Source organism: Aulonocara stuartgranti (assembly GCF_965226115.1).
Source record: "Aulonocara stuartgranti genome assembly, chromosome: 1".
NCBI classification, from domain to species: domain Eukaryota; kingdom Metazoa; phylum Chordata; class Actinopteri; order Cichliformes; family Cichlidae; genus Aulonocara; species Aulonocara stuartgranti.
In genome coordinates, this window is record NC_138939.1 from 4,386,529 (window position 1) to 4,412,513 (window position 25,985).

The following is a 25,985-nucleotide window of genomic DNA, read 5'->3' on the forward strand; positions in this document are numbered from 1 at the left end:
ATATACTTATATTAAACATGAGATCTTTGCGATTCCTTTTGAGGTGTCACAGCAGGCCACTGATCAGTGTAATAATAAAAACATGCCATCTTTGGCCTTGTTGCTCTATGATTAGGATTTTATCAAAAGTAAAACTAGTGCTTTCACCTTTCCCTTTTTAATTTCCTTTGCCATGTTTATACATGATAGTGTTTGTTGACAGTCCAAATGGCCCAGAGGAAAAAAGCCATTTGTGAGATCTCTCTATATCTCTCTCTCATGTTTAACAACCTGCTATGAGTTTGAGTGGACTGCATATGTTATTTATATTTCCGCATATTTTCAGAAAAAGACTAATCTGTGTTTCTGTCTTCAGTAATTGTAGTTTATTGTGAGATGTGCATGTACTTTGGTTCAACAAGAGTGGAAAGAGGTGCCACTTTATTAAATGACAATAGGTAATAAAATGTGACCCTAAATCTATAAACATATACCCTACCATTTCCATTTTTTCCCAGATTGTCAAAGTGGAATTGTTTGTTTAATTTATAAAATTAGTTTCTATTTGACCTGGAAACCAGACATGTGCAGTAAATCCCAAATGCTTGAAATTTTAAACCGTAAATAGAACAATCATGTTAACTGAGCTGACTCTGATTCAAAGGCTTCATGTTACAAGTTTCTTATGCTGCAGAAAACCACTACAGCACTATAATCATTCAAGAAGAAAGAATGGTTGTCTTCAGTTTCACCCACAATGTCATTGTGTGTTTTGTTAAATGGAGGGATTTCTTTCTTCAAGATAAAATGGCCATCACATTCACACTTCCTTAACCACTATATACATATTTCACACACTCCTTTCATTAATCCATGACATTCATGTGCCCACAGTAGGAAATATTGCAGCCGACATAATATATTTCTGTCTCAGTTTAAAAATAGCAAGAGTCAATATTTTCTTATTCACCGTGTTTTGTCTGAGAGGAAAACAAAACATTCTCAACAATTTTGGGTTTGAAAATATGGGAAAGAAACTATGGGATGTATTTTTACTCTAAACCAGTGTGTAAATGAGCAGGACTATTTTAAAACCAGTTCACTGACACTGAGAGCACAACTGGAGGCTTGTTTTTAGCCTTTGTGGTCTATGTCACAACTCTAGCAGAGCTTTTGTTCATGAGCTGCAGCTGTCTAACAGACTTTTCAAGAGACCTGAGGAGATGACTTGCTGGAGTTAAAGGCATGGTTGTTTTTCACGCACTTCGTCAGACACGGATTCGTCAAGTGCCTCTGTAAGAAGGCTCCATGTTGTTCTTGGCTTTCTTGTTCTCCTTCTGTAATGAAGTAATTAGGGCAGTTTTCTGAATACCTGCTCAATAAAATGCTAACATGAATAAAAGTATATCAAGACCTTAGACTCAGTACTTTGCTTGGTCTTGTTCTGTATGTTTCCACTGTACAACTTTGCACACCTGAATACTTTATCTCTTTCCTGGCAGATCCAGTGAAGCTTCCATAGATTGGATGTGGAACATCTGTGAACTGACATTTTTAGGTCCCTCCAGAGACATTCTATAGGCTTTATGTCTGTGTTTTGGTTAGACCACTCAATGCTAGTCAGATACTTCCAGTATGTCATACTGAAACAAACATTCTTTTGACAGCCCAATAACTCCCTGTGTTTGCCTATAGTCATTCCCCCTTCAATTTTGCCTACTTTTCCAACAGCTAAGAAAGAAACTCCATAGCACGACACTGTCCATTACCACTGGTTTGTGTTAGGGATCAGATTACTGGGCAACAAACTAGTGAAAGTGCCTGGCTTTTGGAGTTGAGCCTAAATATTTCTCTTTTTGACAGAAAAACTTTTCCCTGATGGAGCACTGCTGAGGTGGTTTTACTTTTGTCCTTATCCCTAAAATAATTTTTCAAGCCCTGTTAAAGTGACTCTTTGGTCCCAGTCACTAAAATGACCAAGGTACCACAATTCTGTTAACTCAGTTTGAAAGATTTTACACTTTACATCATCAATTTTACTTTGGACGTTTTGGGTTTTTATGCCCTAACATGCAGTTTCAGATGTCTGGCCTTATATAAACTAATTTGTGCCTTTCTAAACAATGTCCTGTCTGTTCAGTTCACCACAGGTGGGTTCCAATCAAGATCTAGGCACATCTTATTAAAGCAAATAGACCGCACCTGACCACAATTTGGAGCCACAGAAAAGGATCTGATACATTTGTAAATTAAAGATTTCAGATTTTGAAAAAATGTTTTTCACTTTGTCACTGTGGGTTATGTAGACTAATTGTAAAAAAACAAGTCTTGTAGACTTCTATGCATGTGCATAAACCATGCTTTCCAAGCACAGTTAATATATAAGAATGCATACATACACTATATAATGTTGTACTCTCTTTTTTCTACTCATAACAATCAGTTCAGGTTATTGTTACCTTTGGGATATTTTTGCACAGTATGGGTCAGGTTACCCTGAATGTGAAACTCTCTCCATAAACCTTGCACAAAATAAAAAAGATAAAAAGCATGGCATGCTTTGAATGTTACTTCAGTTTATTTGGATACGAAGGCAAAAGCACACACATTCTTAGGTCGACAGAAATGTGCACTCACTGGGTGGATTGTTTGACAGTGCAGGAAAACTAATTTAAAAAGCAAAGTTTAAAAGTAATAGTAAAATTAGTTGCTGATATACCTATCCTGCAGTGTCTGTGCTACTTCTCTATGAATAAAATCACAACAATACGTGAGTCTTTTCAATATGTCATGCAGCAATTCGCTATTAGTGCTGCTAACACTGAGCCACACGATTTAAACATTTAATTAGAGTCCCAGTATGAGAAGAGAAGAGCAGAGTAGAGACACATTCACTTCACTTCAGCTAAGAGCGCATGGACACACACACACACACACACACACACACACACACACACACACACACACACACACACACACACACACACACACAAAAGGCAGTATAACGGGCTTACAGTCTCAAGCTGCTGTGCGTTTGAATGAAGCTTGCCTCCCTCAGATTAATTGTGCCCCACTTATTTTTAATTAAAGTTCTATGTGTGGTTCCATGCTGGCAATGGGGAGTAGGTGTTAAGTAAAAGAAGTCTGTCCTTGCCCTATCAAGTGCTTTAATCAAAACCAGCTGACAAGATTTAGCTCAGTTAACCAGCAGACCATTCACTAATTCTCAGCAGATGATGGCCACCACCGGCAGCTATTGTTAGAAATGGAACATAAATCTCCAGAAACGATAATGAAGGCTAATGAAAAGTGTTTTCGGCTGTTTCAAGCTTGAAAAGAAAGAAAGAAGTTATTGATGCTTTAACTGTATTCACAGGAAAATAAATTAGATTCATTTTAGAGTACCTTGCCACAGTTTGCCTCAGAAATGTAAGCCATCTGATGATGTCCCTATGTCTGTGTGACATATTCCTGAACAACTCGTGTTGTTTAACATATTTACATGTGTGTACAGTAAGCATGCACTATCACTGCTCTGTCTGCTTCAGACCCATTTCTGCATTTGAGAGTTAAAGGTCTTGGCTGCCCCCTACCAGCACGCAGTAGAATACACCTAATTTCTTTCACTTCATTTCCAGCCTCATGAGTGATCTATAACTCTTTGTCAGGAGCAATGACCTGGAAAAATCTGAATTGAAGTGGAAACTGCAAACTCAGCATTAGCAACTGCAATGTTCACTAAGGTGTAATCAGGATGGGGTTTAGTTTCTCTGGCCAAGAAATCAATGTCTGTGCTTCAGAATAAAACTCTACAGGCATTTCCAACACTCTTAGCCATGGTTTTAATCATTATTTATTTTCACTGTTAATCATACAAATTTTTCTTGTCCAACATTCATGCCATTTAGAAGTTTCACTATCCTTTGAGTTTCAACCTTTGTTAGTTACTGAATGACTAGATACTGGCTACTTCAAAATGTGTTGTTAATTTTTTTTTTTTTTCGCCTGTCCTGTTTGGCTCTTTTGCCATCAGAATTGTTGTCTAAAGGCAAAGAAAGATGCCCAACGGATTTACTTTACCAAATTGACCATCCCAGCCTTGCCATAATGGTCCATTTGATTCACCTTTTATTGTTTATTTTATTTTCACTTACTGAATACGGGACAGACTTGACTGGGGGAAAGAAGGGGAGAAAGAAAGAGGGAAAGAGAAACAACTGAGAAGAGGGACGGGGGAGATGTGTTGTTAATTAAAGAATGGTAAGGATCTTTAAGGCATAGGGAAGCGTTCATGATTTGTTCATAACCACAAAGGTTATGATTGGGTATTTCACAGTATAGTTTCTCAGCTGAAGCCCTTTTGATTCTCGACAAACAAAAGATTTTCAAAGTATCCAGCTTAAGAGCAGCTGAAGGCTAAGCTTTGCAAGGTGTATGTGGGTTTTGAGAAATTCTTTAGCCGTCCAATTAGATTTTAAAATTCTTGTTTTCATTTTTCATTTCTGCCTCAGTGTGCTATATGCTCTAATTCATAGACAATATCTCATTCATAATTATATAATATATTCAATTCCCCTCTCCGCCTGCACACAGTCTTTATCGTTCAAGTTTGGGTCCTCCACCAGAGGCTCCATGTGCTCCAATTACCACTGAGACCACTCTTGCCTTCACTCTCCAGATCTTTTCAACCTCTTCTCTCAGCCCTTGTATTTCTCGAGCTTCTCGTGTTCCATGTTCCTGAAGTTGTTATCGCTCAGTATGGCAACATCTATCACTATGACCATCTTCTTATTCTGCTTGTTCACCACTGTTATGTCCAGTTGGTTAGCCATCACCAGAAATGTCTGCAAGTCCCACAGGATCTTGGCTCTGTTCATTGTCCAAGTAGGCTATCTGATAACTGAGAGGGCATAGGTTGCTCAGATTTTGTTCCTTTTCATTCAGCTGATTCCTGAAGACTTGTCTTAGTCTCTGCAGGTTCTGTATTTGGTTTCAGCTTCGTTTCAGCCTCTTGGTGGTTCCCATTTAGCTGTAGGATTCACAGGTACCTCAATATCTGCAATGCTGCCTTTTAGTAGTGTGATCCCCTCAGCTCGGACTACCTTCCCTCTCTGTGTTGCTATCTGACTACAGTTCTCCAGTTTGAATGACATTCAAATGTTGTTGCTGTAGATCCTAGTGGTGTGAATTGATGCTTCATTCACTCCTGGCGTACAGCTTGCTGTAATCCAGAGGAGGCTGCTGACGATTTATCCATTCTGTAGTCAGTATCTGCAGCCAGTCAGTTATCTCACTGAGGTGGTTCAGGCCTGGGCAGAACAGCAGTGGGGACAAAGCTTCTCCTTGGTAGATCCCACGCTTGATGGTGACTTGCGCTATTGGCTTGAAGTTGGCCTCTAGAGTTGTTTGCCACATCCCCATTGAATTCCTTAGAAGGATCTAAGGAAGTAAAGTTTAAAAACCTCATCTTAAAGGTAGAGCTTTGAGCTGGTTCCTCAGAAGAGAGGCCTGAAAGATGATGGCTCTGGCTCCCATTCAACTTTTAAATACTCTAGGACCAACAAGTAAGTCTGAAAGCTCTAATGGGGTGACATGATACTATAAGGTCATTAAAATGAGAGGGGTGTTTCTATCAGTACAGGATTTTGCATCAACTGAAGGCTTTTCATGGAGGTTTTAGGACATCCTGATAATAACTAATTACAGTAGTCAAGCCTTGAAGTAATGAATGCATGAACTAGTTTTTTAGTGTCACTCTGAGACAGGATGTTTGCAATCTTAGAGATATTGCACAATGGAACCAGTCCTACATAGTTGGTTAATATTTTATATATTAGCCCTCTATAAATTGAATTTGCAAGTTGGAAATTAGAGATCATCCAGGTCTTTATGTCTTTAAGACATTCCTGTAGTTTAACTAACTGGTATATGCTATCTGTCTTAATGGACAGATAAAGTTTGGTATCATTTGAATAGAGGTAAAAATTGGAGTCTATTAGATAGATATGATTCAAACCACCGTCAATACATTTAATACCTGCAGTTACACCTACAGACAGGGGACTACAGATGAGTCGACTGTCAGAAGACACAAGAAGATCATTTGTAACCTTCACTAAATGTGACGAGCTCTGAAACCTGACTGAAACATTCCTCTCCAGATGATCAGTTAGTTGTTTTACTCTTTCAGGTCAAGTCATCTTTATTTAAACAGAGGGATAATATAATAAAAACAAAAAAAATAGATATTATGAAAACATAATAGAAAACATTGTAAGACATCCATATATGTTTGTAAATATGTATGTGTACATGCAAATATGCACATACATATACAAAAATGTACACATTCACACACAAGCACACATACGTGTGCATACGCCTCTGAAAGTGCGCCCCAGGGTGGCTGTGGCTGCAATGTAGCTTGCCATCACTAGTGTGTGAATGTGTGTGTGAATGGGTGGATGACTGGATATGTAAAGCGTTTTGGGGTCCTTAGGGACTAGTAAAGCGCTATACAAATACAGGCCATTTACCATACGTGAACATAAAATACATGTATACGTATACACATGCAAACATCATCCAATGAGATAAAAGACCAGAGTAGCTAAAACAGAATAAAAGAGGTGTCAGAGAGCTCTGAAATCCTTGGAAAATAGGTAGGTCTTCAGATTCGATTTGAAGACTTCCAAGGATGAAGAGGATTTTATAAAAGAGGGAAGACTGTTCCAGAGTCTCGGAATGGAGAAAGCCCTGTCACCCCTAGATTTGAACTTGGAGCTTGGAACTAATAAAAGCATCTGACTGGAGGAGCGCAGAGTTTGAGTGGGTAGGTGCAGGCTAAGAAGATCTCAAATGTAACCTGGAGCCAAACCACGGAGGGCTTTAAAAACAAATAATAAAACCTTAAAATCAATTCTGTATTTAACTGGCAGCCAATATAGAGATGCGAGTATCAGAGTAATACTCTCTCTCTTTCCGGTACCCGTCAGGAGCCTTGCAGGTGCATTTTGAACAAGTTGCAGGCGGGACAGGCTTAAGTGAAAGATGCCTAAATAGAGAGAATTCAGTAGTCAAGATGTGATGATATAAAAGCATGGATAACAGTTTCCAGGTCTTTAGATGACAGGATTTTTTTAGTTTAGAAATGCTCCTGAGTTGGAAAAAACTGCCATGAACAACTGAATTTATTTGTTTGTCCAGCTTAAGGGTAGAATCAAAAATGAAACCAAGATTTTTTTTTTACATGGGGATGTTCATTAGCTGATAATGGGCCCAAGTCGTTTCTTATAAGACTAACAGAGTCCTGCTTACCCAAAATTATAATGTCGGTTTTGTTGTGATTTAATTTGAGAAAGTTCAGAGACATCCAGCAATGTATGTCGCTAAGACAATCTGAGACTTTCTGCAATGTGCTATCAGCACCTGGTTTTAGAGAGAGGTAGAACTGTGTATCATCTGCATAAGAGTGATAGGAAATTTGGTGTTTCTGAAAAATGGAGCCTAATGGGAGCATGTATAAGGAGAATAAGACAGTGCCCTGAATAGAGCCCTGAGGTATTCCACAAGTGAGTGTAGCTGGGGAAGAGTATTTGTTACCCAGCATCACAGAGTATGATCTGCTCTCTAGGTAAGAGGCAAACCATTTTAGAGCAGAGCCTTGAATGCCGACACATGTCTTAGACGGTTTAATAGGATTGTGTGGTTGACAGTGTTAAATGCTGCACTCAGGTCTAAAAGAATTAAAACTGTACTTTTTCCAGAGTCAGCAGCTAAAAGCACATCATTGAACACATTCAGTAGAGCAGACTCTGTGCTGTGGAAGGCTCTGAAACTACACTCATATTTATCCAGAATATTATGTGTGTTACCAATTATGAGGATAATTGGTGGAGGACAACTTTCTCGAGAACCTTAGACAAGAACAATAGACAGCTTAGAGAACTGATGTCTCCAAACCAGGTTTTTTTTTAGAAGTGGCTGGACAACAGCTTGTTTAAACAAATGAGGAACAGTTCCATTTGAGATACTGCCATTTACAATAGTGGGGATGTTAGGGCCGACTGTCTTCAGCACATCTCTGAAAAATGGCGTATAGGTGACACATCCAAGGGGCACGTAGTTGGTTTCATGTGCATTATTATATCAGTAAGATGGGATAATGAAACTGGTTTAAATTCAGAGAAAAAGAATGAACATGTAGGTGGCTCTTTCCAGAATTTATGACGTTAGCTAAAACAGTTGGGTCAAGGGATGGCTTTTTAAACAATGGATTAAGCTGTAGCCGATTAATAGAGACAAATTGGTCATATTTAAGATTGAAGGATTAATTAATGGTTGGATTTGTTTAAGCAGTCTTGTAGGAATGGGGCCTAAAAGACACGTTGATGGTTTGGAGGAAGTTATTACTGAAGTTAACTCAGAAAGATCACTTGGAGAAAAATAGTTTAAATAAATATCAACGTTATAGAAAGTAGCTGTGCATAATGGTACTCAGGGCTGGACTGGGACAAATAATCGGCCCGGGCATTTTGGCTAGAGACCGGCCCACCAGGTATTGTAGGAAAAGCCATAAAGCCTTTGAAAGAAAACAAACACTGTTGTGACAGTGATGTACAGTTTCTTTTTGGTATATATGTATGATTTCTATGCGTTTGACCACTTTGGTTGTAAGATTATTTATAAAAAGCTAGACATTTTAAATGAGAATAAGAAAGAAGTATTTCTTTGTGCCCCCCTTTCCCTGTTAATGCCCTACCTCAGCGGTCTCCAACCTTTTTTGCGCCGGTTTGTGCCCGACAATATTTTCACGGACCGGCCTTTAAGGTGTCGCGGATAAATACAACAAAATAAAACTAGTGCCAGTACCGAAAAAAAGAAGCTTTATTCATGACACACGTGAAAAGACCCAGGAAAACAGAGTTAACAAAAAAAAACGATAACAGAGGAACCTTATTTGTAAGAATATAGACTCATCTGGAGACAGCCCTTTAGAGCACTTCTTTTCTAGCTTAGAAGAGAGAAAGACCTAGAATAATTGGCATGCCTTCTTCCTTTTTGAAGGTGTGCCACATACATAAGGCCTTGTATTCTGCATATGGAGAGGAATGTGCAATACACATAAAGACCATGTTTTTATATAAATGTGAGCTGTGCTGACCTGTACATATTACTCTTTTCTCATCTGCAGACTCCTATTTAATGTTTCTATATACATCTGAGAGAGAGTGTAATTCATTTTAACTCTAACTTAACCTAGACATTCGACTTTTTATTTACATTATCTGCCTAAAGTTATTGTTGTGGAAAATATGTACCAATGGGATATGGAATCTTTTCCTAACCACTGTTATTATGCACTGAAAGTGCAAGTGTCTTTCTTTGGTTCAGTGACTACAGTTAGCCTTTCTACCGCTGACTGGCCTATAGATGCCACACAGACTATTCACTGACCCATACTGAATCGCTTCTTACAGTGCATACTAAACTCTGTAGATGGTTTAGGATTCTGACCATATTTCTTGAATAAAAAGATTTGTTTTACACAGCAGCACACAGTTTAAGTACAACTTTTATTAATACTGGAATCATCACAGTGCGTTTTGTTACATTAGCAGTGACTAAAGTTAACAAAAAAAGGGTCAATCTTACAAAAAGGAAGACAGAAAAGAAATCTTCACCTTCAGCGACAGAGGCGAACCAAACTTAGAAATCAATTCACAATAAATTAAAGGAAAAAAAGCAGAAGTGAGGGGGCGTGAGAAGAGAGAAAGACAAGACCACAGTACCTGCAGGGCTACTCGGGAGGAAAAAGAGGAGCTAAAAGACTGGTTTGTACAGAAAGAAGAAGCAGGTGTTGACTCTCTCACAATGTTATTATTTGGGAAAAAAAAAAGCCCCTCAGAAAATGCCTCAGCTGTGAATTTTGTAGAGATTTCATTGAGAGTTCAGATGTCGGCTGTCGAGAGAGAGAGCAAGCGAGCAAGAGACACTACTGGAACTGGAGTATAGACACCAAGACATTCAATTTAGTTGCAGTGACAGTGGCACCGGGAGGCCACTTCGGCCACTCTGTTCTGCATGGCTGTATGACAAGAGGTTGCAATGTGTTACATCAGGATCTCATAGAGGACTTCAAGGTACCCTCATGTGGCTTCTGAGAATCAACCTTAGTCATGTTTGCTTCAGACCAGTGTGTATATGTGCGTGTGTGTGTGTGTGTAGTAATGTGGATACCTTCCGTATTAGACAGCAGGAAAGACTGACAGATTGTGTGTGGGAGGTTGAAGGGAGGAACAGTAGGGGTTTTAACCATCTCTCCTTGTACCACACACATAATCACACTCATACAGACACACATACACAAGTACATAGTTCAATATAACTTGGGCAGATGGCTAAACGAGTGGGTTGTATATAGAGCAACTCAAAACTTTTTTTTGTCTGATCAAAAATATAAAACAATCTGTTCTTCAATGGCCAGCATTGTGGTTTCCTTACTTAGATCAAGTCAACAATCAAGAACATTATGTTCATTTTGACTGGGGTATTTCTAATGAAGACATTTTTAAATCTTGTGTAGCATATTATGTAAGTATACAACATTTAAAGGGAAGTTATTTCCATACAGATTTCTAACATTGTTTTCATGCTGCGAGCAAATGCTCACAGTGGAAGTCTTCCAACCGCCTATAAATCTCCGTAACTAGGGAAAGGGATATGTATCGGGTCATGAAGTTTACCGGCTGAGAGAAGTTGGCCGTGCCTTAAGTTTCATCATCAGTCGTCAACATGCAGTTTGAACTTCTGTTCTGCTCTAATTTTAATTTGATTATGTTGCACTAACAGTAAAATGACAGGATGCTGACTGCTGCATCTTCTCCAGTCTCTATAACAGTGATGTAAAATGGCTTCAGAAGAAATAATTCAGACAGCAGTTGGAAAAAAGCTGATTACATGTGCAGCAATTTTGATAGAAAAATGACTTTTATGCAAGATATCAATTTAGTAGTGTTGTCTCCTGAGCCATGCCAATCAAAAACAGAACATGTGAAATTAGCGATACCGAATGCTTAGTTAAAAGTAGACAATGTTGTTGTTTTTCATGTATTAAATGATGTAAACAATCCTTCCCTAGAAATGAGACTCTCAGCCTGTGGACAGATTTCTGTTCGAACGACTCGGGTTAAAAAAGCCAAACCTGCTTTAAGCCATCTTTTGTCTGGATGACATCAGCTAATGATAGCTTGCAAAAGACAAATTGCTAGGCAGCTAGCTAACATGTATCATCTACTTAAAGTAAATCAGAGAAGAACTGTTTCCTCTTGAAATCAACCTTCAGTTAAATTTGGGTTACAAGACCACGCTTAACAAATTGGTGTTACAGCTGTAGTTGGTGTGGCTTTTCTTGCTCCTAAGGTCAGTTAGTGTTTTAACCTTTTCCTGTATGTTGTTCAGGTTTTTTATATTCTACCCTTTTTTACTCTTATGCTTTGTCACTCCTTGCCACAATGGAAATCAATTCACAATTGAACTGCAATCTATTTTATTTATTTACATATGGTATTTTGGTGGTCTCCCTAACTGACCTTGTACTGTTAGTTTAAAATGCTCACATGGTGTCTTTGACAAAAGCTCACTGAGAAACCAAGTAACATGAACGCCTTTGAGGTGATGTCAGGAAGATGCCGTAAAAAGCCTGATCAAAATTAATTAAAATGTAATCTAGCACTGAGACGGTGTTAGAGATCCATCTGCTTGCCTTGAGACCAGCAGATATTAATGTGCACGCTAGGGAAAAGTTTAACCTACCTAATGATTCCAGCATTTTGAACAAAACACCCAGGTCCCAAAATGATAGCATCCATTAGCCATTATGACACACTGGATCCACACATGCATCCTGACATACAGTAATCAGACACAGAAGGAGGGGGAGGGAAGACGGTGAAGGGAAAGACAGAAAGATAATAAACTGAGCGTAGTGTGTATTCACTGTGGACTATGGTCATCAAAATTATTTTTCATTAGCTTTGATGGGCTGCGAGGCACAGAGAGACAGAGTAATGCCAACGGGGCTCCCATCTTGACAAGTGTTGTTTTCTGATTTGTCAGCCACACATTATCCCTGTGTGTACTGATTGAGGAAAGTGGATTAAAGTTGAATGGCAATAGGGGAAAGGGAGAGAAGACGGGGATACACAAGTTTAAATGTCTGGGAATAAAGGAACATTTAAATTCAGTTCTCTTTTGCTTTTTCCACTTGGCGAAATACGATTAGCATGGCTAACTGGTAGCTTTCATATACCTCCAGGCTGTTCAGACAATTATGGTATTAGGAATTTTCAGCTCAGTCCATCTCCAGTTACATAATCCAAAAAAAAAATTAAAAAAAATCATGTTTTCATTAAAAGTTAAAGCAACCGCTTAACATTTTGGAAATTTTCGAGCTTATTTCTTTATTCTCTTGTCAGTGTGAGCCATTCACTGTGGGAACAACACTTGCCAGTTAACCTCTTACTTTGTATAATTTACATTTTCAGATTAAACACAAAAGTGTATTACTAAGTAAACTACAGGTATAAAGGTAGGTGGAATGTTTCAGTTTGGAGGGGTTGGGTTTCCTACATCTTCCAAACCTTGCCATGCTAAAATTACCATCTGTTGGCTATGAATTATTCTTTAATGCACACACTCACCAAAAGTGAAAGTAAGTATTTTCCAAAATGTTAAACTAGTCCTTTCACATGCTCTATGCAGCCTCGTGCTAATCATTGAAAAGTATATAGCTTTCTAGTTTTTAGGGCTTGTTGTGCAGTATTTTAAGTATACACAGTATTTTTAAGTACTGTGCATGTTTTTAAGTGTGTGCATTACTAAAGAAGCTTGCACATTAACCTTGATGGAAAACAAGAAAGCTAATATAAAGTAAACTGTGGTAATATCATTGACTGAGCCAAATTATGAAATTAACATAAGAGGAGATTGTTCTATATGTTAGTCCTGTTTCTAATATGTCCACAAGTGTTTCCATCTATGCGCGCATGCCTGCATGCATGTGTGTCTATGTGCCTTTGTATGTTTCTGCAGCAGCCACTCCGTTTGAAGGTGGGCCCACACTGAACAACACATACACTCGTAAACTTACACTGTAGCACAGTTATTCCAGCTTGTTCAGTTAGTTACACAGTTAATTTAGAATTTTAAAAACATTATTATTTAGTATGATATTTCTTGTGCTGTAAACTGGGTATTTTAAAGGAAAATAGCAGTGTTGTGTCTTTTAGTCATCTTAACCATTCAACCTTTTACTGTGTGCCTTTAGGCTGCCGTGATCTCATTCAATTTGAAAAACTCAGAGGTTTTAGAATACTGGTCTGATCCCAAGTTGTTATTTATAATTTGAGTGCTTGTTCTCCAGGGCATTATTAAAACTTTATTAAAGGAATAACTTCCTGTAGATAACTGGCAGTTTATTCCTTAGTTTTCATTTCATTCAATAAATATGCAGCACTTAAATCTTCAGACTCAGGGAGACATGTGTAGCTATGAAGACTGAAGTCAGCTTCTCATACTCAGAAAATCACACCCACTGGAGAAGAAAACAATCATAGCCTCAACATGCAACTTTTGCAGGACTTTAGAATATTTCATGGCTCTAGGGCTCCGTTTCTCAGAAAGCGATTAAGTCTGGTGCTAGACTAGAACCTTTTTCAGTGGCAAAGTTTTCTATTAATCTGGGACTTTACACACACTTAGCTGATCTTATTCAATCCCTCTCCGTGAGAGGACTGCTGCTAGTTGGATGAGTGTGATTGTTTATGCCTGAGTTTGCTGAGTGTCGCATCAAGCTGCAGCTTGGTTGTTATACTGTATTTTTATTGTTTGCTGATTATTGCACAACACAACAACATTTTGTTTCAGCCTGTGTATGTCTGTAAACACCATGTAAAAACATGGTATTACAGAATAAACCTTCTTGAATCTTGGCTAGGCTTCTCACAACTCTGGGAAACTTTTAGAACATTACAGGAAGTAGTATCGTGTCAAACACTAAACAAAAGGAGCCTGGTTCTGTTGGAGTTTTCTTCTTTTAAAAGGGAGTTTTTAAATGTCCTACTGCTGCCAAGTGCCTCCTCGTAAGGAATCTTTGGATTGCTAGTTTTTTTCCCCCTATAATAGAATCTTTACATTATATATAGCATGTAATATAAAGTGCCTCGAGATAGCTGAATTAATAATCCTAATGAAATTGTAAATTTTCCTACTGAGTGACCAAGCCTTGCATAGCTTTATTAGGTTAATGCCTACAGTAACGTCATGCTGCACACTGAGTTTCAGGATCCCAGAGTTTTCCCATTCTTCCTAACGCCTCACATTTTATTACTTTTATCTAGCAGGGTTGGATAATTAGACAAATATACTGACAATAAATAAATCTTAATATGGAAGTCTTGGTTCCGATCTCCATTTTGGAGTTAGGCGATATGGGTTCTGCTGCAAAATTCTGCAAATATATCTACAGTACCCAGTTGTTGGACTCATCGTAACCACCTGAAAAATTAAACATACTACCCAACACTAACACCCAGTTTTACCATTTGAATGGCTCAGTGTTTTGGTTTGGCAGCTTATTAAACCATTTGGTGGTGCATGACACCTCACAGCAGCTTTTAGGCAAGGTAAATTTTCAAAGTCAGTGAGGATGATACACCATTTTCTTCTCCAGTGTGTATTATTTATTCTGTCTCTTTAAAGATATCTGAACTCCAAATAACACCATTAGAGCTGTGTAGTGTGAAATAACTTTAAGGTGGACAAAACAAGTATCCTAGTCTACAAAACAATGGTATTCTCCTTTATCATACCCACAGTGGATCATGATTGTGAATGCACATACATGCACTACCCCTGTATTGCTTTCCTGTTGTTTAAAGAGGAAATATCACCCAGTTGTACAGGAACAATGCTCTGACATTGCAATAGTTTAAGCAAATCAGACACAGTTGGATGCCATCCTTCACCATGTCATACATTCAGGTATACAGATTCATGGACATGGTGACCTTGACAGGTGGTTTAGGAGAAACTCTTTTTCACTTTTCTCACTCAGAACATGTTTTTTTTTCCCCCTTTCAACTTCTAAGATTCAGAGTCAGATTTATCACACAGCATCCACATGTAACAACAAATGCACAGTTTGCTGTTGACAGAACATTAAAACATCCCCTATTTGATGCACTGTTGCAAACTTCAACAAAAAAAAATGGTGTGCTTGCAGAGGGTGCCTATGTTAAAAACATCTGTTCTCCAACTCTTTATATTAAATCATTCTAAAGAAGCCACAAATGTGCCTGGAACAATTTTCTATTCAAGGCAAAAAAAATAAATAAAATAAGTTGACAAAAAGAGTATATAGGAGAGTGGATGTCGCAGGCTATGTTCAGGTCACTGCTAAAAGAGCATACAGACATGTTGATGAAGAGTTCACTAGCCTAAAGATCAACAGCCAAACAAGGACACACTCACTCTCGGCCCACACGTCCTGCATCCGTATGTTACACAGCTTAGTAGTTTGTGTTACAACTGGAGTTTTTTCTTTTTTTCTTTTTTTACATTAATTAAAGTTAAGACAAAACATTCAAACAGTACTGTAGAAGAAAAAAAAACAACTAAATATTCCATGTAATATTTTCTAACAAACCTTTATACCAAATCTGTGCGCCTGATTCTCTTTAACAAGTACAGCACATACAGTACATATTGTATGAACAGGCAGTGAAATGCTCATTTCACACATCTTTTCCTCTCTGTCAACTTGCAAAGTTAAATATTCCCACGTCTTTGTCATCAGCGAGCCGGCTTCACCATTTCTTGCATCTTAATGTTCATAAAAGTTTCTTTCACACAGCCATATCCTGAGCTGAACTGGGGCGGCCTTTTTGTGTTCAGACACCAGCGTTGTGTCTCACTGCTGGGAATACATTCATTTTATGTGACTGAATAAATGTGGGGCTAAATAATTATGTTGCATGTGATTGAGCCAATTTAAAACCAGCTGGCCAAAGAATCTGAAAAATTTAGGTTAGATTACATTACTTGTTACAGTCCTCCAGTACTTGTACTGGATTTGAGAATGGTGGCTTTCAATAGCTTCAAAGGCAGTCTCACCTTACACCCTGTGCAGAAGTCCAACTTTCAATCGAAGACTTGGGCAACAGCAAAACTTTCAGGAACTTGCGGGCAGCTAAGAAAACTTTTACGCATAATAACCACTTTGACAAATTTACTCCCCCTGCACTAGGCAACTTCATCCTGTCTCTTATTTGAAGAGTTGAAAATGATCTCAAGTCTCTTGATCTGTCAAGACTATAAACATGTAGACCTCCAAATTGTTGAATAGCAATTTTAATGCTATTGTTTAGTTTCAAACAATAATCCCTCACTCTCTACCAAAATAAAGAACTAAGAACTAATGTCAAAAATTGTCAGCTACAAGCTGGACATGTCTCCGAGTGTTTTATTACATCTGTGCTATGTGTGTTATGCTGTTTGATTAAAATCTTTGTTTTATTTAGAAAGGACAACATACAGAGTAAATCTAAGGCAAAAGAGTATTGTTCAGCTTTGTTCAAGGCTTTACTTTGTGTGGCCACAATGTAAAAAAAACCACAATATTTACAGGTGAGACGATATTTTTTAGATAAGCAGCTGTCATTGAAGATTTGGACAGTGAAAAATACAGCCCTAATTTTTGATACTGGTTAAGTATTAAGAGGCAAATATCCAAGTAAAAGTGTTTGATTTTGTTCTCGACCACAGGTGTGTTTATAGTTTTGATAGTATTGGCCCAATTTTTGACATTTTCGCCTCTCTACAATAACATAATACAGGAAAACCGAATTTCAACTGTTAAACTCACAGTGGAAAAAGTTTTATTCTGAAAAGCTGTTTTTATTAGGTTTTTTAAAGGTCTGTGTCCACAGTAGAAACTCAATCAAACCTACATTCCCCTCTGATGCTATGAGGCAGAAGTTTCAGTGACAGAAAAATAAAACTGGCAGGAAAGTATGGATCTGCTTTATACAGTCTGACCTGTCTATACTGTGCTTTTTTTTTTCATTATGTGACCAGTCCTTTAAATGCCAGTGCGGCCACAGCATTAAAAACTTCAGTGCTCTTCACGATCCACAACAAGCAATAGCTTGTATGGCCCTGACACTTTCTTATCCCATCTCATTCGACCAATCTCCCAAATCAACCAGTCTTTCTCACTTGCTCTTTGTCCCTCCCTGTCTTCTTCTGCTTCTTCTTTCACAAATTAAATAATTCCCCCCTGGATACCATCTCGCTCACTTTCACACTCCCTATCATACAGTATGACTAAAACAACACCTACTGGCTATTGTACATATTACCTATCCCCTATCAAAGTGCTTACAGTTTTCCTTCCCCCCCCCCAGACTTTTGTAATCCATTTCATTCACCAGAAAGAGACAGGGACAGAGAGAGACACACGCCAAAACCGGCTAGGCATGAATTCACAGTCGATGTGTAATTTAGCATTCCTGATGATTGCCTGAATGTGACAAAGGAGAATCTACAATCCTCCATCGAGCCGCTTCTTCGAAACAAGAAAATAAAACACATTTATTGCTCCATTTCTGATTTAACATTTTCTCTCTGGTTCTAGAAAATATATATGAATATATCTATACGCCTGGAGTACGTCTTGTAACTTCTCGTACAGCGGTAACAAGGTAAATGACGTCACAATATAAACAAGAAAATACACGCACAACACACAGGAGAAAAAGCCCTGCCCTCATTGGGTAACCAGCTGTCCTGCAGCAGAGCTCTACCCACCCTCCTCGCACACATACACACAATTAGTCACACGTAGACACACACTCATGTTTTACATTTGCCCACATGCACACCCATGAATGCACGCATTCACTACGCAGAGAGCGAGAGAGGGGGGAAGGGGGCACTAGCACGGTTCAATGCCAACAGTGGATATTTCCTTTTTTCCAAGATTCTTTTCATTAGGATGAACCAGAGAGGCCCTCTGGCTTGTTAGCTCCCCGTACTAATACCAAAGCTTCAGTTCAATGGGCTAATAAGTACAGTGTGTTGCTGCTGAGACAGCTTGGGTTCAAACCCAGCTGCTCACATGGCACTCTGAGTCCCCTCTCTCTCTCGTCCACACCAGCCCCTCGTTCAGTCATCAGTCTTTCATCTGGGATCAGACAGTCGGGTTAGTTGGAGAAGAGGATAGGGAAAGGTGTAAGTTGGCAAAACAGAACAGAACCCAGCGTTTCTCTCTTTCTTTGCCTCTTTTTTAAAAAATCATATCTGTTTTTTTTTTTTTTTGTCCTGTGAGTCTTTCCTTCCCTGGGTGAAGGTGTATAGAAGACAAACATGCGTCCAACACACACTAGTTATAGTGGCCTGCTAGGAGCCTGTCAATGTTCAGCATTTAACTTTTAACTGTCAGCATGGGTTAACATTATTATTGTTATTATTATCATTATATTATATATCATTACTCTAATGGTGTCTTTAAACTTTTTTTTGTGTATGTTTCTGCTTTCATTCGTCTTCTGTTATATTATAGCTTTCCCTACATGGTTAAGTTTTTGTGTATGTACTAGGTGGTTGGGTTGCATCACACCAACACCTGACTCCCTCTCGGTTGACAAGCATCATCCTCTTTCTGCTGTTCCTCCGATCACAATATACGGGGAGCTGAGCGGTCATTGGAGACGGTTTTGCGAAGACGGACTCCTCTCCTGATGGTGGTCAGCATGTCACCAGACCCTTCTGCCCCTTCGGTCCCTGTCTGAGTGTCAGTGGGGCCAGTTGGTGGTGGGGCTGGGTCATCAGGGAGGGCAGGGAAGGGAAACTGGCCCTCACCAAGGGCGTGTGCACTAGCTACCAGCTCGCCAATCTTCTCCACTAGGCTGTGCCGATTGGCTGCGATCATCTGATCTTCCTCTGATCCAGTGCCCGAGCCTGTTCCTATTGCAAGGCCCCCATGCTGCTGAGCATAGACCTCTAACGCAGCCCCTGATCCCCAGGCGGTGTTAGGCAGGCTGAGGCGCTTTGGTGATGCCTTCACATAATCAAGCGCTCCCTGTGAATCCTCAGCTCCAGTGAAGAACACACATTCCTCACTCCCCACACGGACAGGTACGCCACCAGCGTGCCCTCCACCTGCACCAGGTGAATGTGAGTCTCCAGGGACAGTGGGTGTTTTGACAGGCACGATGGGTGGTCGAATGGGGATGGGCCCCGCACTGGATAACGTGCGCCTCACGCCAGGTTTGGTAGAGGGGGTTCGGCGGATGGTGGCAGTCCCTGGAGTCCCTGCTCCACCTCCACCAGCTCCACCGGGCTGCCCTGGTATCCCATGAGCCCCTGGACCAAGAACGCCAGTGGGCAGGCCAGCTGTGCTGGCTGGCCTCTTGGTCTGGATCATTCGCCTGTAGTTCTGGGCAATATTAGAGTGGCGAGGAATTGTGGAGGACTTGTCAAACTCTGTCTGTCCATCTGGACCTTCGGCATCACCATTCACTGAGTAGCAGTCATAATCTGAACCTAATATGAGGAGAGCAGAGGGTAAAACAAAAAAAGGTATTCATGAGATTTTAGAGAAATGATTGAACTATATGTGCCAGAAACAGAGACAGAGGAAAGACAATGTTCTGTGGTCGCTTTATTAGATTAACACAGGGATAGCTACATCATTTTGGTAGAGCAAGCCAGCATGTGAGCACATTTAATATTTTTCAATTTTATCTTTATATTGTCATTTTCCAACTGCTGTCAGAGAAACTGTCAGAATACATCCATCATACACTTTAGCTGCTGCCTGGATGATTAAATGGATTCACTTAATCTGATTTTGGTAAAACTACACTCAATGGCAGGAGTGCTAGTGGGAGGAATACAATAAACTTCTGCAGAAGTTTTAAATATTGATATTTCCCCTAAAAAAACACCTTCCCTTAACAGGTTGCTTTTCCTGGAATGTTACAAAAATAAGATGATGAATGTGGCCAGGTGAAATGTAATATATGTGGGCACCGAATGAGATTAAATGCTGCCATAAAGAGTGTGGTAGATTAGTTTCACCTTGTGAAGGAATTGTGTCCTCTGAGCAGGATGGGGTTGTGGTCTCTGTGCTATATCCACTGGAGTACTGCAGGGAGTCTCTGTTGCTCTTCTGCTGCTCCATGCTGAGTCCCCTGGTAAGCACCATGGCCAGGTCACTGGCTGCTGGAGAAACCTCCTCTCCATGCTGAGAACATACAATGAAACACTGCACTGGAGTTTGAGCAACCCGCTGTTTGAAAACTAAACCCTAATCTACAAATTGAATAGAATAAAAAAGGTTTCTGGTCCTAAAATGCAGTAGCAAAAAGAAAAGAGTTTTGTTTTTTGTTTCATTTGTAAGCATCCACCTGAGAACCTGGAAGTGTTTTGCCTGTGCCGTACCTTGTGTTGACAAGGACACTTGTGTTCACAGCCTTTTGTAGACATATATAGGCTTTTTATGCTTTTTCTAAATTGACAACTAAGTCAAGTCTTTAGCTGACTGTCTCAGATGTATTCCACAGTGAATGATATATGAGCTGCTGAGGGCCATGTGACACATCAAACTTATTGGTAATGTCACAAGAAAAGCAATGGTGTGCTTGGTTTCAACGTAACTTTATTCTTTCATGAGTTATTTACAAGTTTCTCTTTGTTCACAGCCATTGACATGTCGAAGAGGTTAACACGTGAGGAGGAGATCGAAATTGCGTTGATATCTGGTGAACGCAGTAACCGGGTCATTGCAGCAGATTTCAATGCAAGACACCTTACGAGACCACCCATCTCCCATGCTACAGTTAGCAAACTGCTTGCTAAGTTTCGTGAAACTGGTTCAGTGTTGGATTTGCCAAAATGTGGACGCAAGAAAACTGTCACTAATGAAGAAACATCAGTGGCTGTCCTAGCTTCATTCAGCAGGAGCCCACAGCGTAGCACAGTCGAACATCCCTTCGGTGGATATTAGCTACTCACAAATGGCACCCTTACAAACTCCAGCTACTGCAGCATCTCAGCGAGGATGACCCAGATCGGCGCACAGAATTTGCAGAATGGGCAAAACAAAAATTGGAACAGGACCCTCAGTTCACGCTGAAGATTTTGTTCAGTGATGAGGCAAACTTTTATGTGAGTGGTGAAGTTAACAAACAAAACCACCGCTATTGGTCTGACACTAACCCACATTGGATGGATCCTCCAAGACTGTTGGACCAACAAAAGTGATGGTTTAGTGTGGTATATGGGGTACGACGATAGTGGGTCCATTCTTCCATCCATCCATCCATCCATCTTCATCCGCTTTATCCGAGACCGGGTCGCGGGGGCAGCAGCCTAAGCAAAGAGGCCCAGACCTCCCTCTCCCCAGCCACCTCCTCCAGCTTATCCGGGGGAACACCAAGGCGTTCCCAGGCCAGCCGAGAGATATAATCTCTCCAGCGTGTCCTGGGTCTGCCCCGGGGCCTCCTCCTGGTGGGACATGCCTGGAACACCTCACCCAGGAGGCGCCCAGGGGGCATCCTTGTCAGATGCCCGAACCACCTCAGCTGGCTCCTTTCGATGTGGAGCAGCAGCTGCTCTACTCTGAGCCCCTCCCGGATGGCCGAACTTCTCACCCTATCTCTAAGGGAGAGATAGGGTGGGTCCATTCTTCATCAATGGAAACCTCAAGGCCACGGGATATTTGAAATTGCTACATGATGATGTGTTTCCCTCTTTATGCACTGAAGCTGGCACGTTTCCTGAGTTTTTCCAGCAAGATGGTGCACCACCACATTATGGGTGCCAGGTCCGAGCATTCCTAGATGAACAGTTTCCTGGAAAGTGGATTGGTCGTCGTGGGCCAGTTGAATGGCCCCCAAGGTCTCCCGATCTGACCCGCTTAGACTTTTATTTTTGGGGTCATCTGAAGGCAATTGTCTATGGTGTGAAGATACGAGATGTGCAGCACCTGAAACTACGGATACTGGATGCCTGTGCTGGCATTTCTCCTGTGGCGTTGCTATCAGTGTGTGAAGAGTGGGAGAAGAGGGTTGCATTGACAATCCAACACAATGGGCAGCACATTGAACACATTTTATAAGTGGTCAGAAACTTGTAAATAACTCATGAAAGAATAAAGTTACATTGAAACCAAGGACACCATTGTTTTTCTTGTGACATTACCAATAAGTTTGATGTGTCACATGGCCCTCTTCCTATTGAAAAAACAAAAGTTGTATCCAAGATGGCCGACTTCTAAATGGCCACCATGGTCACCACCTATCTTGAGGAGTTTGCCATCTCACATATACTAATGTGCCAAAAACAGGACTTTAATATCACCAACCATTCCCATTTTATTACGGTTTCATCCATATAAATGGCCCACCCTGTACTATAGGCCATACTTTATACATATTCATGCATTTGTACAGACGTACACACAAATTGCTATCTTCAGCCCGTGTTTCAGTATCATCAACTTCACTATTACCTTGGCAGCGATGTTAGCTGGCGTCATCCTGGCTCTCTGCCCATCATCAGGATGTGATGGCCCAGCATATCCCTGGGAGCCCGGTGATGCCTCACTCTCCCTCAGCCTATCAAGAGGTTCCCTTCTTCGCTGGACTGCCGCTGCAGCCACAGGCTGCTCATACTGACCTGCTTTGGACCAGTCCTGAAGAGGTGAGCGGAATTAATAAACAGGAAGTAGGTGGTAACATTAGCACACACGACTTGTCCACTATCCAGCAGTTTGATGCCCTTCATCTGAGTGCAGAAAGAGGGGGCCTTTATGGGTACATCAAGGACTGTGTGCAGGTCAGAATGTGTGGAACAGAGGCCTTTTCGAGTGTTAGAGAGCATGTATATGTTGATGACCTTTGACCCTGCTTGGTTTTGGTCAGTTACCAGTTGGCAGACTGTAAAACCAATGAGGCAGATGAAGCCAAATAAAATGCACACAAAGCAAGTGGGGATGAACACTTGCAATGAAGCAGTGCAATGTGGTTATGAATGAGTTAATCAGGTGATAAAAAGTAAAAGAAAATAAATTCTATGCATTAACTTGTTAAACAGAAACAGAAGAAAATGTGCAACTGAAGAAATGGAAGCGAATGGAGAACAAACCTTCCACATAGGAACCTTTGATGTGGGAGAGGAGGAGCTGGATCCAGGGGGGCGGTTATAGGGTGGGGACGCAGGAACAGGAAGAATGACAGAGAGAGGCCGGGTGGAGCCAGAGTGAAAAAGAGCGGGGCGGAAGGTAGCGAAGGACGAGCCAAACTGCGGGACGAGAGACACAGTCATGTCATCAGAGAATGGAAAAGCCACAGACATGAAGCAAGAGTGAGCGGGAGACAGGCAGACAGACATTATATATATATATATATATATATATATATATATATATATGTATATATATATATATATATGTATATATATATATATATATATATATATATATATATATATATATATATATATATATATATATATTATATATATATATATATATATATATATATACATATACAGAGAGAGAGAGAGAGAGAGAGAGAGCCAGCTACTGGGCCACACACGACAACAAAAGCCAAACATGTGTACACACACACACCAAATTCTAAGAAACAGATAGACAATACAGCTGAAACCAAAATGGGCCTCTTGAAACACAATTAGTTACTGCTGCCATGCATCAAAATGACTCTATATGCAAGTTAAGTGTGATTAGAGTGTGACTAAGCCTCTACATCAACAAAGCCTACTTCTAATTTTTAGTCAGATACTGTATGTTTAACACGTTTATGTTAATGTATTTGTAGCAAAAATTCAGATTGATGAATTGTTGCACTTGTGCATCAGGTACCACAGAAGACTTGGGTAGTTCTGCATATTTGTGGGATTTGTACAGTGATCAAGGAAAGGCTTAAAGTAAAGGAGCTCAGGTAGAAATCACAGTAACTCTGCTTTTGTTGCATGTACATGGAGCTGTTGCACCATTTTCCCAAAGGTGCTGGATGTGGATACAGTGAGATGAGCTGATGAAACTGATCTAAAGGGTTTTAGATCAGTTTTAGGGGAGCAGGCAAATTTTAATTGTCTCGTGAGTTTTTAATGGAACGTGTCATGTGTCTAGTGTGTCTGCCTCAGATTCCATGATGATTTAATTAAGAACATCCAGAAATAACCAATACATGCAATGCACAGGAGAGACTGCAAGTCTGCCTCGTGATGCTTATGCTAAATCTTGTCAAGATAACCAGTGAAAGTGGGGCACACGGTCCAGCTTGACAATGTGTATCAGTCAAATTAGAGATGGATCACAGATGGTTGTGAACACGTCAAGGGAAAGAGAAGCAGTATATGCAAGCTGGTACGGAGGACAGATGCTGCTTAAGATCAGAAATGAATATTTATTTTGCCTTGCAAGCATGATTTATATAATGGTGTGCAAACTGGCTAAAGAATGTATAATGGAAGAGGAGGAGACAAGTTCCCAAACATAAATAAAACAAGTCTCTGATTTTGTAGAGCTTTATTTGGGTATGTCTCCATCAATTAAAAGCACAGAAGACCGGCGTTACATGCTCCTATTTTCAGTTGGTAAGCAGGGGAAGATGCAAATGGCTGTAAATCTTAAAGCCAACTTTGCAACTGGCACCAATGTGTAGGTGGTTTATGCTGAGGAAGATACAACTTTGCCCCATGTGCCTATGAAAACAGAGCTCTCCAATGCTAATTGCTGCAATGAACATTTTTTTAAATTGGAGAAAATGCATAAATTCAACCAAACCCTCGTGTCTCAAATACATTTGCCTCACTATTCTCTTGTGAGTAAGTGGGCGGTGTTTGATATGATGTTGCTTAATGGTACCACAAAGCTTTCTCTGCTGGAGAACACATCAAGGCCCCAGAGATTTAATACTGTCAGCTCTACACCAAGTTTGACTTACCATTCAGAAATCAAAGTCTCCTTCTGTTCTCGGAAATCCCTGAAAATCTTATAAACGTCCTGCTACCTTGATGAGTGTAACGTCTCATTTTAAACAGCATGTGTTGTGCGCTACCTTGTAATTCTGTATCAACAATGACTTTATACTACCACAATTATCACAGCTGTTTAAAAAATTGCTCAATCTTATATGAAATTACATTTTGTTGTTCTTGCCTGATGTCTCTGGAAAACACTACAGATAATATAGGTGTGAATCTGACGGGTGTTCAGTGGAAATCTGGTTGATTTGGACAAGATGAGGAAACTTGAAGTAAACTTAAATGAAGCAGAGCTTAATTTTTAATTTCAAGTAATTCATTTATCTTTCCCCCCCCACCAATCATTAAGCTGTATTTGTAAATATATCCTAAACTGAGAGTTTAACTTAAGAATAAACCAGCACTGTCAGGGAAAACTAATCTCTCGACAGTGATGTCACAGACTGACCACAAGTATGATGTATGATTGTATGATTACTGTGTAAAAATCTTAAAGGACACACATTATGCTAACTAGAATAATTTTGTATGATCCACAGCTCACAATAATTCCTGTTTCTCTTATACTGGGCCTGCATTCCATCCTCCATGTGAAGCAAATCATTATAGCCCCCCTCTCTTTAAGTTGGGCCCCACTACTGGGACATAGACCCACTATATACTCAATGCTACATGTATGCACCATGCATACATAGCGTGAATATGAATAAGTATGAATAAGTATCAAGTGAAACTAACAGAAGAATAGTTATGTCTAACAATCATAACTAAGAATAATTTTTGAGGGTAAAAACAAACAAGAGTCTTTTGACACTATAAAAATCATCTAATTTTTTATTCATTTTTTCGGCTCTTTAATTGGAGCATGCCAGAGAAGGTTTGGGAGCCACTGCTTAAAGCTAATTTTCACACAAGGATGGGTCGTCTGT

General features: G+C 40.0%; 1 protein-coding gene across 3 annotated transcripts in view; it reads right to left on the bottom strand.

Moving 5' to 3' along the window:
• Positions 1–9,535: 9,535 nt before the first annotated feature.
• LOC309714950 (protein MTSS 2-like) overlaps positions 9,536–25,985 on the bottom strand; it is a 78,930-nt gene continuing 62,480 nt past the window's right edge. For 2 of the 3 annotated variants that reach the window (XM_082547693.1, XM_082547692.1), the window contains exons 12-15: positions 23,191–23,346; positions 22,556–22,738; positions 20,122–20,287; positions 9,536–19,584 (exon numbers count right to left, since the gene is read on the bottom strand). In XM_082547693.1, the coding sequence (XP_082403819.1) occupies positions 18,716–19,584; positions 20,122–20,287; positions 22,556–22,738; positions 23,191–23,346 (1,374 nt within the window). In that variant the 3' untranslated portion in view covers positions 9,536–18,715. The remainder of the gene's footprint in view (positions 19,585–20,121; positions 20,288–22,555; positions 22,739–23,190; positions 23,347–25,985) is intronic. The other variant, XM_082547694.1, reaches the window with a different exon arrangement.